This window comes from Microtus pennsylvanicus, chromosome 4, assembly GCF_037038515.1.
Source record: "Microtus pennsylvanicus isolate mMicPen1 chromosome 4, mMicPen1.hap1, whole genome shotgun sequence".
NCBI classification, from domain to species: domain Eukaryota; kingdom Metazoa; phylum Chordata; class Mammalia; order Rodentia; family Cricetidae; genus Microtus; species Microtus pennsylvanicus.
In genome coordinates, this window is record NC_134582.1 from 138,449,257 (window position 1) to 138,462,469 (window position 13,213).

The following is a 13,213-nucleotide window of genomic DNA, read 5'->3' on the forward strand; positions in this document are numbered from 1 at the left end:
AAGAGTTTCTGTGGCAATGGTGTTTCTTTGTAGCAATAGAAACCCTAATAAGACAGAAGTACGCAAGTAGACATGGTGCAAGAGAATAGCAGAGAATTTTACATTTAGGTTTGGGTCCACAAGCAGCAGGAAGAGAGACACTGGGCCTGGCTTGAGCTTTTGAAACCCCAAAGCCCACCCCCAGTGATACACTTCCTCCAACAAGGCTACACCTCCTAATCCCTGCCAAGTAGCACCACTCTGATGACAAAGCATTCAAATATGTGCGCCTATGGGGCCATTCTTATTCAAACCACAAGGACTGCCCATTACAGTGGAATGAAACTGGTGGCATTTCTTGGTTCTTCTCAATCGTCTTAGACCAGAATCACAGGTAAGTCACATCCGCTGAAATAATGCTGTGAACATTTAACCAGGTGTCTGCTCCTCAGTGGTCACAGTCTCTGGGTCTCTTCACTCACAGTTAAAGGTGAGAATTGACTACTCATGGACAACTGTCTGAAGCAGGTGTCTGTCTCTCCTCTGGCTGTTAGGGTGACCAGGATTGGGTGTGAATTGGGAGCAATTGCACTGGAGCCAAATGAGGTTGAGAGTCATGGCAGGGAGGACTTTGATGGTGAAAAAGACTTCTGCAAAAAGATCCCGTGCGACCGTGGAAACAGCTATTTTGTTCCTCTGGGGTTTAGTGTTGCAGCTCTAAGCTGCACAGTGAGAATTTCCCAGGTAACAGCTTTTGTGTTTATCATGTACTGTCCATTATTTTATATTTGCCCTTGGTTAATAAAGGAGTTAAGAAGTTCATAAATAAATCTTAGGATGAATTTTCAAACACAATGACATATAACATTCTCCTCTAAGTATATAAGCTTTTAAATGGACTTCTCAAATTCTCTCTGTGTAAAATGTTTCAAAAGGACTGTTACATTTTTTTTCTGTGTTACCCATAGGTTAAAAAAACAGTATAAATAGCATAAATTATATTGTTCTTATAGTTTGCAGTGCTGACGCCTAGCCAAGTTTCCTAATTTAAAATTTCATAGGGAGTTTGAGGCAAGCCTGATCTATAGAGCAAGTTCCAGAACAGCCAGGGCTACACAGAGATGCCCTGTCTTGAAAAAGCCAATAAATGCATAACAAATAAGTGAATTTCATGAGAAAGGTAATTTCTTTCTTAGATATGTATAGATTTGGTTCTCATTTTGAGTTGAAGACTCCTTTGGATACATAAATCTGTTGCTTAATAAGTCATGTGATCTTTCAAAATGTGACTTCGGGACTCAGTAAATGTATACTTACAGGGAACCCAACAAAAGCAGACCCCAACTGTAAAGTACTGGTTGCAAATCATGGGATTCGGGGGGGGGGGGGACATCACAGTCTAAAATTAGAACATTAGCCTGTTTTCATTATTTTGTTCTGTTCTTGTTCTTTTTTGTTCCCTGTTTGTGGTGTGCTGGGAATGCACACGTCGTCCTCACCTCCCTCCCCTCTGTTCCACCTGCTCCCACCCCATGCTCCTTTAGCTCCCTGCTACTGAGTTACATGCTTAGCCTTAAAGTGAGTCCACCAGACGGGGACATTCTCGCTGGAGCCTTTCATCTATTATCCTCGTAATTTTTCTTCCTTTAGACACACCTTTTTATCATGCATTGATATGGGAGTCCCCTCTGTGTGCTGTGATTACCATTAATGAATAAAGAAACTGCCTTGGCCTGTTGCTAGGGCAGAACTTAGGTAGGCGGGGAGGACTGGACTGAATGCTGGGAGAAAGAAGGGTGGAGTCAGGGAGATGCCATGGATCTGCAGCCGGAGGTAGAGGTGCTGAAAATTTGCTGGTAGGCCACGACCTCGTGGTGATATACAGATTAATGGAAATGGGTTAAATTAAGATGCAAGAGCTAGTCAATAAGAAGCTAGAGCTAATGGGCCAACCAGTGTTTTAATTAATGTAGTTTCTGTGTGGTTATTTTGGTTCTGGGCGGCCAGGACAAACAAGCAGCCTCCTCCTCCAACCATGCATAGTGCTGTGGATACTGAAAATATTGAGTTACGAATAATTACAAGTAACAAGGGACCCCTGAGATTATATGTTTCAAACCTCTGAAGTTTGGAAGCAGCATACAGACAACACTTCAGAGGAACAGGAAGTCACGTGCTCCAATCTCTGGTAGTCATGTGTGGTTTTCTGAACTGTGTTCTTGGTATCACCCAGTGAAGAGGGGGAAAGAAAAAAACCCTAAATGCTAAGTGTTTTTATTTCTCAAGGTCCAAAATTAATGTTCGTGTGAAACAAGGACAGAGTGACGGGACTTACATCACAGAATGCAGACCGAGACTGCGGCTTCCAACTTTAATGCTTTGTTTATAAGTAGAACCGTGACATTGGAGGAGAAAAATTTCTCTAGGACAGTGAATAATTCAGCTATTCTTTCAACATTGCCTACAGTTTTAGTGAAAACTTCCTATTCTCTTCATGGCCCTCTTTGAAAGCATGGGTTTATTATGACATTGTCCATGGTCCTCGCCTCCTTCTTCTGTTCCTGGCCCGTGATGCCCCTCACCTGTTGGCAATGTAGATGATCTTGTGCTTCTCGATGATGCTGATGTCATGCTCCAGCTGCTTCATCTTTTCTTCCAGCTTCTGCTTGCGAATCTTCTTCGGGATGGAATCTATGAAGACCGAGAGGGACTGGAACTCTTTGTGCACCTCTTCCCAGTTCTTCTTCAGCCCCTGCAAATGGTAGAGAAGCCTTGAAATAATACGGACACCGCAAAAGGAAGTGTTGAGAAACTGTGCCTGTAACCAAGAGTGAGTAGGTAACATGTTGGCCCAGGACTTGGCCACAGTAGCAGAAGACACGCACAGAAGCCACGCCCTGCCCTCTGTGGTCTGCTCCATCCCTGCTGGGAGTATTTACTTGCTTCACTGTCACTGTGGCCATCACTTGTTTTTAGCATCTCATATGTAAGTGCAGAGTGGAACCAAGCTCATGGCAAATGTTTTGGTCAAAACCAACTATCTGAAAATTGATAGTCAAAGCTGGTTTTGGAAAATATTTTTCAAAAATTTATTTGAAAAGCTTTACTTCCTAATGCATGTTTATATATTTGTGTACACATGTGTATATATGAGTGTGCATGGCCATGTGTGTACAAGTCAGTGAGGCTGGAAACAATCTCATGTTAGGACCACTTTTGTACTTTTTTCAGGCAGGGTCTCTCATGGGCCTGGGACTCATTGTTTAGACCCTGGAATCCACCTGCTTCTTCCCGACCACTGCTGGCTCACAGCCCATGTCACCATGCCTGGCATTCTGATACGGGCTCTGGAACTCAAGCTCAGGTCCCCGTGTTCACAAAGAATGCACTTTATCGATCGTATAACCCCCACTCCCTAATTTCACCTCCCTGCCCAGAATTTTCTGTTTTATCTGTATTCTTCAACGCAGAAGCCACACCAGAAGCCTGGGTGTTTGACTGGCATATCATATTTTATTTGACAAAATGTTATTGTAAGGAAAAAAATAAAGGGGTTAAATCAGCTCCCTTTAGAGGGCGGGGTTTGCCTCAGGCAAATCCCTGCCAATAAAGAGTGCGCGGAGAGGCGGCTCGGCCCTTTTTGTTCCTCGCTACCTGTGCTACGCTGGAACTTTGGTTCAGTAAGTTTAACAATAAACTGGTAAATATTCTTTGATATCTGCATTGCCTTTATTCTGTGCCGGTACATCTGGCGCCTCCCCCGTGGGGCTTTGCCGAGAACCGGCCCCGAATTGGAGTCTCTTGCACCCCGAGCCGCTGCAGCGGTCTCTCTGGGCGCACGCTGAAACGGCTGAGATTCTGAGCGGCCAGATTTCCCGTGCGCAACCGCCCGCCGGCGCGCGCACTGCCTGTGTCTGCTCCCCCTCCCACCCCCACCGCCAGCGCTCAGGTCACGTGACAGCGGCCTGAGAGCCCCGGCAAAAAATACTTATCAGCTTGGTGTCTGTTTCAATTTTGTTTTTGAGTCCTTTTATTTCAGATTTAGGACACGTGGATTCAACTGGGCTCTTTCGCCACCACTGGCAGGAACCAGTTATTACAGGTAAGAGAACTTTTTCTTTTCTAAATAATGTCTGACAACGTGACCTCAGCCTATTTCAATAGTTCTTTTGAATGCACCATTTGGGAGATCTTACAAGAGGTGTCTACCACACCACATATATGGATATTCCTGGGATTCTTAATTTTCCTTAGCACTATTTGGTTTGATAATAGGAAAATGATCAAATCTCTTAAGGCAGAGGTTGAACGTTTAAAAACTATTGAGAATGACAACAATCTTCTCAAGAATCAGTTTGAAGTTCTCCAGGAAGAAAACAAATCTTTGTTTAACATGACTCGGTTAACTGAGCAAAATCTAAAAAAAGTACAGGTTGATGTTAAGGAGAAATTCATTACTATGGAAGAAGGAACAGCTGAATTGGATCGTAAGTTTCAGCAGTCCCTTTCTGATGTTAAGGAGAAATTCATTACTATGGAAGAAGGAACAGCTGAATTAGATCGTAAGTTTCAGCAGTCCCTTTCTGTAGGAACTGAAACGTTAACTGAGAGAATCAAAACTGCTGAATGTGACAATCGAATTTTGTCTAAAGCGTATGACAGATTGGCGGAAAGATTGTCAATACAAGAAGGCACGGTTTATGCCATAAAAATTATGTCCAAAGATGACAAGTTATCTCTACTGGACAAATTTCATACTCTAGAATCCTCAATGAAGGCTTTAGAACATAATTCTGGGCAGGAGATTCAGACATTACAAAAAGCAATGGTGAATAGAATTGAAAAGATTGAGGAATTTCTAAATTCTGAAGAAGAAGAGCAAAGGGTAGAAAGGCAAATTTTAACTACATCTGTGGATAAATCCCTCCGGGACAATTTTCACAAAGCTCTACCTACAGCTCTACATGCCTTTCCTGTAATAACAACAGAAAAGGTGGTTGGTTCCAGAAACCCTAGGGTCATCAAGGAAGATACATGGGAGCCTGTCCGTATGAATGATCTCAAAGAAATTAAACAGGCCATCATGTCTTTTGGGATGCACTCCCCTTTTGTTAAAGAGATGCTAAAATCTTGGGCCACAACAAGCAAAGCAACCCCCTTGGACTGGCTCCAGCTGAGCTCCGCGGTCCTTGAGAGTGGACCGCACTTAAAATGGAAATGCTTATTCAGGCAAGAGGCTAGACTTTTAGAACAGCAGGAAAAGGCGAAGGGAATTGACGTTTCCCTAGATAAAATTCTAGGTGAAGGGCTCTTTTCAGACCCTCAGGAACAAGCTAATTTGGATGAAAACATACTTTCTATGTGTACTACAGCAGCCTTAAGGGCTTGGGACAGAGTACAAGACCCAGGACAGAGAATGGAATCATTTGTCACAGTTAAACAGGGTCAGAGAGAACCCTTCAGTGACTTTTTACAAAGATTAACTAAAGCTGTACAAATGGGGATACCTGACCCAGAAGCAAGACGTATAATAATTGAGTCTTTGGCCTATGAAAATGCTAATGTGGAATGCAAAAGGATCTTGAGGCCTTTAATGTTCAGATCAGCGTCCTTGGAAGAATGGGTCTTGCATACACTAGATGTTGACACATTTGACTATGGCACTGAAGCATGGGTAGAAGAAGCAATTTCCAATGGTAAAAGGAGACACCAGAATACCAAATGTTTTAATTGTGGCAAAATGGGTCATATGAAAAGGAATTGTAAACAACGGGTTTTCAGAAATAATAATAATGCGTCTTCTAGAAATAACAGGAATAGAAGGAATCAGCCTTCAGGTTTATGTAGAAGATGTGGGAAGGGCAGACATTGGACGAATGAATGCAGGTCTACAAGAGATAGACAAGGCAACCTGATACAGACGGGAAACGTGAGAGGGGGGGCCTCTCAGGCCCCCATGGCAAACATGGTTCAGACATTCCCAGTTTCTGCAGAGAACATGCCTCGTCAGGACAATTAGAAAGCCACATGCCTACTGTTACAAGCAATAGTAATCAGAAAGATGAGTTACGTGTGTTTTGGCAAACTTCTATAAATGATCAAAGACCTAAGCTGAGAGTGTGTGTAAATGGCATTTTTATTACTGGCCTACTGGACACAGGTGCTGATGTAAGTATCATTACCCCAGAATCTTGGCATCCATATTGGCCTCTTCAGAATGTAAATGTTCAGCTCCTGGGAATTGGAACCCTATCTCGAGTAAGGCAGAGCACGAGATGGGTTGAATGTATAGGGCCTGAGGGACAAATAGGAAAATTAAGGCCTTATGTAGCCAATATTGCAATGAATTTATGGGGTCGTGACCTATTACAACAATGGAATACTCAAATTAACATTCCTGCTACTTCTAGAGCCCATATTTCTGAAAGGAATATTAAAAGTTATTACAAAAGGACAAAACCGGCCATTAGGGCTGTGCAGGAACAAGCAATTGATGTCCCTTCAGAAATACCAACAGCCTTGCCTCTAAAATGGTTGACTGAGAAACCAATATGGACAAAGCAATGGCCTTTAGCTGAGGAAAAGCTACAGGCTTTAGAACAGCTGGTACAAGAGCAACTAGATGCTGGACATATAGAAGAATCTACCAGCCCTTGGAATTCTCCTGTATTTGTGGTTAAGAAAAAATCAGGTAAATGGAGAATGGTGACAGATCTCAGGGCCATCAACAAGGTTATTCAACCTATGGGCCCTCTGCAATCTGGAATTCCGTTGCCCTCTTTATTACCAAAAGGATGGCCTCTCATAGTTATTGATTTGAAGGATTGTTTTTTCACTATACCTTTGCAAAAAGAAGATAGAGAAAAATTTGCCTTCACAGTGCCTACTTATAACAATTCTCAACCTTCGAGGAGGTACCACTGGACCGTCCTCCCCCAGGGTATGTTAAATAGCCCCTCCCTGTGCCAATATTTTGTGAACCAACCATTGCAAATAATACGCAAGAAATTTCCCAAATCTATTGTATACCATTACATGGACGACATATTGTTATCTGATTCAAACATAGATACCTTGAACAGGCTGTTTGAAGAAATACAGATACTGTTACCTAAATGGGGATTGCAAATTGCTCCTGAAAAGATTCAGAAGGGAGATTCTGTTAATTATTTAGGTTATAGAATAGGTTTGCAAAAAATTAAGACACAGAAGGCACAAATTCGGAGGGATCGCTTACGGACTCTTAATGACTTTCAAAGACTGTTAGGAGACATTTCCAGTTTACGACCAACTATTGGGATAACACCTGATCTAATAATTCATTTGAACAAGACCTTGGATGGTGATAAAGATTTAAACAGTCCCAGAGAATTAACAGCTGAAGCAGAAAAGGAACTGACAATGATTGAGGAGAAATTACAACAGGCACATGTGGACAGAGTGAATCCAGAGCTCGATTGTATTCTCGTCATATTACCATCGAAAATTTCTCCTACAGGAATTTTAATGCAGAGAGATGATATTATCTTGGAATGGATCTTTTTACCACATAAACCAAGTAAGAAACTGAAAACTTATGTGGAAAAAGTCTCTGAGTTAATTATAAAAGGCAAGCTGAGACTTCGTCAACTAGCAGGCATAGACCCAGCAGAAATTATAGTGCCTTTCACTGCTGATGAACTAAAGAAATTATGGGAAGATAATGAACCATGGCAAAGAGCTTGTGCTAATTTTTTGGGAGACATTAATAACAACTATCCAAAAAGCAAGCGGCTCAACTTCATAAAGAGAACTTCTTGGATCCTTCCTCGAATAGTCCGTGATGCTCCAATAACTGGAGCCCGTACATTCTATACTGATGCCAATAAATCAGGGAAGGCAGGTTACAAATCAGAAGACTTGGGTAAGGTGGAACAAAGTCCTTATGATTCTGTCCAGAAGGCAGAATTATATGCCATTCTTATGGTACTAAGAGATTTTAAAGAACCTATTAATATAGTTACTGATTCACAATATGCAGAAAGAGTTATTTTACATATTGAAACTGCTGAATTTATACCTGATGATACAGAACTAACCTCATTGTTTATCCAGGTTCAAGATTTGATCAGGAACAGGCTTTGCCCTATGTACATAACACACATCCGATCCCATACGGGTCTGCCAGGTCCTCTAGCACAAGGTAATGCAGAAATTGATCAATTATTGATTGGTAGTGTGCTTCAAGCCTCTGAATTTCATAAAAAACATCATGTTAATAGCAAAGGTTTGAAGAAAGAGTTTTCTATTACATGGCAACAGGCTAAGGAGATTGTGAAGAAATGCCCTACCTGCTCTTTCTATAACCAAACGCCACTGCCAGCAGGAGTTAATCCAAAGGGCACTCATAGAAATGAAATCTGGCAGATGGATGTGTTCCACTTTCCAGAATTTGGCAAATTGAAGTATGTTCATCACACCATCGACACTTATTCAGGCTTTCAGTGGGCAACTGCTTTAAGTTCAGAAAAAGCTGATTCAGTAATCACTCATTTATTAGAAGTCATGGCTATCATGGGTATACCTACACAAATAAAGACAGATAATGGTCCTGCTTATGTCTCTAGGAAGATGAAACAGTTTTTTGATCATTACAATATCAAGCATGTTACAGGTATACCATACAATCCTACAGGTCAAGCAGTCATAGAAAGATCAAATCGAACTATAAAGGATATGTTGAACAAACAGAAAGGGGTGGAAAACACCCCTAGAAATAGGTTACATAATGCTTTGTTAACCTTGAATTTTCTCAACGCTAACGAGAAGGGAACGACGGCTGCAGAAAGACATTGGATAATGGAAAAGTCTGCTGAACTAAATCAACCAGTTTATTTCAAGGATGTACTAACCTCACAATGGAAGCCAGGAGATGTGCTGCGTTGGGGAAGGGGTTTTGCTCTTATCTCCACAGGTGAGGAAAAATTATGGATACCGTCAAAATTAATAAAGGTTCGGTTTGAGGAAGAGAAGTCACTTGGAAAAGATAAATAACAATTCATTCACAAGGATGACCGACATACAGATGGTAAGGATTACTAATAGGATGGGGGCAGGGTTCTTTTCTTATCTCCGCAGGAAAATATTCATCTCCAAAGAATTTGAGGGACCCTGAATATTTAATTACTGATGGATGGAAAATAGATACGACCCATTAAACATCAACAATAAAATTCTATACGTATAGTAAGTATTGGTTTTATATATATTTATGTATATTTATATGTTTTATTGAACACTTCTTTATAAATGTGTAGAGCTGGTTTTGGAGTTGGACTATGGCTCAGTCCTTCTTCAATTCCAAGCCTGTTGATAAGAGATATTTCAAAGTTTCTGTCTCAGGTCAGGAGCCATGAAATGGGACAGAATAAGAATAATTTTATACTTGATAAACTTTCTTTGCCTTCCCTCACATCTGTGTCTTTCTTTATATGTCAGTATAAGTCCTTGTTGTTAATGTTTAAATTTCCCATAACAAGCAACATATTTTCCTACAGTAATTTTTGAAGTTTCCAGGATGAAGATGGGGCCCCACAACATCAACTCAATCTGGTTTTTATGACGTCATGATTTTTTTTTTTTAAGCACTAATTTTGGATCTGTTTTTTGGTACCAATTGCAAGAGACAATTTCATATGATGCACATTTTTGACAACACTCTGGCCGGACCTTCTCGAAACACACAGAGACTAGTTATAGTCTTCTTAAGTCAAAGGTTAATTTGGGAATTTTACCATCGTTTGCTTTCACAGGGGCCCCTAAGAAGAACGTCGCCCCCATGTCAGCTAGAAGCAATCTAAGAGGACGACGTCCCCTCTCCCAACAGAGTTTGCCCACAGGGTTAGGGACATCTTTTAGTGGTTGGTTTAGGGGTGAGGGGATGGGGAGATATTGTATGGAATTAGGGATATATATATATATATATAAAAAAAAAGAGGGGGATTAACTGGGTTGATGGGATGATTGGTATTTGTGACTTACTGTTTTTAGAAAATTATGTTGGTACTGTTTCTTGTATATTGATATATTGAATATTGAATGTGAGTCTTCCTACCTCTATTTTGGTATAAGAGTATGCTTATATTATATGGATACATCTATCATATCACAATGTACATTTCTACCTCTGGTCCTATTTATGTAATAACATTGTTTACATTTGATAAGTAATGACATTGTTTACAAGTGAAGATCATTGTCTTCATACATTGCACAATTGTATATTCCCTTAGTTTTCAAATTAGATAGGTATTGAGAATTACATGTTTGTCATATTATTTTTAGGTTAATCAGGTTTTTTAGATACATAGAGATTATTTTCAGTATAGATAGTATAATCTTCAGCCTCTTTGAAGAGCTGTAGAAAATGGCCTTTAATCTAACCTAAAATTATGTGCCATTGAGACACAATTTACTCCTGGAAACACCACTCTACTCCCGAGAGAACGTTGAGCACCAAAGACACTCCACTGGGAGCTTGTCTTCCTGGCAGAACTGGCCTTTGGGTTAAGAAAAACCCATACCTCAACTACTGACTAAGATATAAACAGGATTGTCTTATCTTGCCAAGACAGGGTAGGATAATCCTAAGAAAGTTCCTTGCATTTGAGAATGGTATGTCAGTTATGTTAGGCCTTAGCCAAAGTTGGTTGACTCAACATTGCAAACGAGATTTTGGGTGATTGCCCAGGTAGTCAGTTGTCTCTGTCATTTGTTGCACATTTTGGATATCTCTTTTTTGTTAAGTAATATTTACTCCCTTCTCAGATCTTTGATGGAGTTGAAGATTATTTAATTGTAGTTACTCTTTAGCAAAACTTTTGCTCTCAATATTGTTTGTTATATTTATCATTTGTTATTATTGTTATAGTTATATTTGGTTTAGTTGTGTCTTATTTAGACAAAAGGGGGAGATAAAGGGGTTAAATCAGCTCCCTTTAGAGGGCGGGGTTTGCCTCAGGCAAATCCCTGCCAATAAAGAGTGCGCGGAGAGGCGGCTCGGCCCTTTTTGTTCCTCGCTACCTGTGCTACGCTGGAACTTTGGTTCAGTAAGTTTAACAATAAACTGGTAAATATTCTTTGATATCTGCATTGCCTTTATTCTGTGCCGGTACAAAAAAATTCAATTTTACAATGACCTTTTATATATTTCTTTATATATATTATATATATATATATTAAATTCCACATAGTCAGGGGGTCCATCCTTCCTGTTAATGTATTCTAGACATGGCTGGAATATCATTAAACATAGAACACATGCTAATTCAATAACATGGTTCATGTTTTATGGGCTCTAAAATCAACAGATTCAAATTAAGGACCTCTTAGGAGCTATAAATGCCATTTCCATCTCTGCCTAGTTCCATTTCTCATCACAGTGCACCAGGGGCCCCACTGACAACATGCTCTTAAGCTACGGATGGAATTCATCCAGTGAGGTTTATAAACTAGTGCAACTTCTTTGTCGTTGTAAGATCATAGATAATTTTATTTACACACATGACAAGAAGAGGCCAGGAGCTTGTGGCTCATCCAGCCTAGCTGGATTGGGAAACTTTAGGTTCAGTGAGAGACCCTTTCTCAAAGAATATGGTAGACCGTGAAAGAAGTCACCCCACATTGACCTCTGATCTCCACACCTATACATACATGAACACACATGCATACACACGCACATGCTCTCATACACACACACACACACACACATACATACAAGTGCATACTCACCCACACTAAGAAAACATAGGCTCCATTTTAGAGACAAAAAGAGCTTTGTAAATTCACAAAACAAGTAAAAGGATGTCCCAAAGGGGCAGAGAAAATGACAATTGCCTCAAGAATAAGGAGAAAGCCAAGTTGGGTCATTTCTGAAGGTGAGCCACACAGGAGACAGGCAGTCCCACCACTGGGACAAGCCCAAAGCAGCGTTCACAAGCTGCAATTCCAGCTGAGGATTTTGGTGAGACAGTGAGAAATCCCACAGTGTCACGCAGGGTGACTCAGGAAGCCAGTTAGCATCTTGAGCAATAATCTATTAAAAACCAAGCTTCCTTGAGGCTTCAGCTTGGCCTGCCACAGCCCCAGGGTGTGGGAAGACTCGAGACAGAAGTGGGAAGCAGCAGGCTGAATACTGACAAGTCCAGGCTGTAGGTGACAGAAAGCTGGGCAAGGAAGTGCATGGGGACGGATAATCTGACCCTGGGGACCAGGAACAGATCTCATCGACACAGCATAGTCCTGAGGTCAGATTGCTCTTAGTGTGAACAACCTCTGGAGCATGAATTCTGACCTTCACGCCCAGAGAGCCCAGAAACCTGACATTCCAGGAATGGTCGATACACCTGCATCTCTCTCCGACATGACAGAAGTTCTCTAGAGTTCTTGCTAGGATGAAGACTGTTTCTGCTTGATCAGAGCTCAGTGCTGCAGCTCCTTCTCACACTCCCAAGGCAGATAGAAGATGGCCCACATTCTAGAGTCATCTCTGGCTAGAGCAGTAGCTATCCTAGGGATACAATCCATGGTGTATCTGGAGGGTGAGACCTGCCAAGCCCACAGGATGAAAAGCTACCTGTGGTCAGCAAAGATTGCTGGTAAGGAAAGGAAACCTGCCAAAGTGAAGACAGACCTGGTGAATATCTGTAGTTTTTCAATAGAGATTTAGCATCAGTATAAAGCTGGGGAGAAATGGGAGTCCACTAGTTTAACTGAGCCTGCCTCCACCTCTGAACATAGAAGTGTCAGTTTTCAATTTTCAAGGGCCTTGAATAGTCAAAATCATCCTTATCAGAAAGAGCAATGTTGGAGGAATCTCAATACCTGATCTCAGATTATGTTACAGAGCTATAGTAACAAAACCAGCATGATACCGGCACGGAAATAGATATGCACACTGATGGGATAGGATAGAGTATCTACAAATAAACCCAGAGATATAACCACCTAATTCTTGATTAAGGTGTCTAAAATATACATTAAAAAGAGACAGTTTCTTTAAAATATAATACTGAGAAAATAAAATTTGCTTGTGTAGAAGAACGAAACTGTTCACACAAAGCTACAACCAATTCCAAAGTGGGCCAAAGAGATCTTAATGTAAGATCTGAAGCTTTGAAATGACTGCAGAAACATACAGGTGAAATACTTGAAATCACCAGTATAGTCAAGGGCTTTCTCTAAAGCACAGGAAATC

General features: G+C 40.9%; 1 protein-coding gene across 2 annotated transcripts in view; it reads right to left on the reverse strand.

Moving 5' to 3' along the window:
* Positions 1 to 2,342: 2,342 nt before the first annotated feature.
* The window catches only part of Enkur (enkurin, TRPC channel interacting protein), a 35,740-nt gene continuing 24,869 nt past the window's right edge, over positions 2,343 to 13,213 (reverse strand). For both annotated transcript variants that reach the window (XM_075971108.1, XM_075971110.1), the window contains exon 5: positions 2,343 to 2,731. In XM_075971108.1, the coding sequence (XP_075827223.1) occupies positions 2,558 to 2,731 (174 nt within the window). In that variant the 3' untranslated portion in view covers positions 2,343 to 2,557. The remainder of the gene's footprint in view (positions 2,732 to 13,213) is intronic.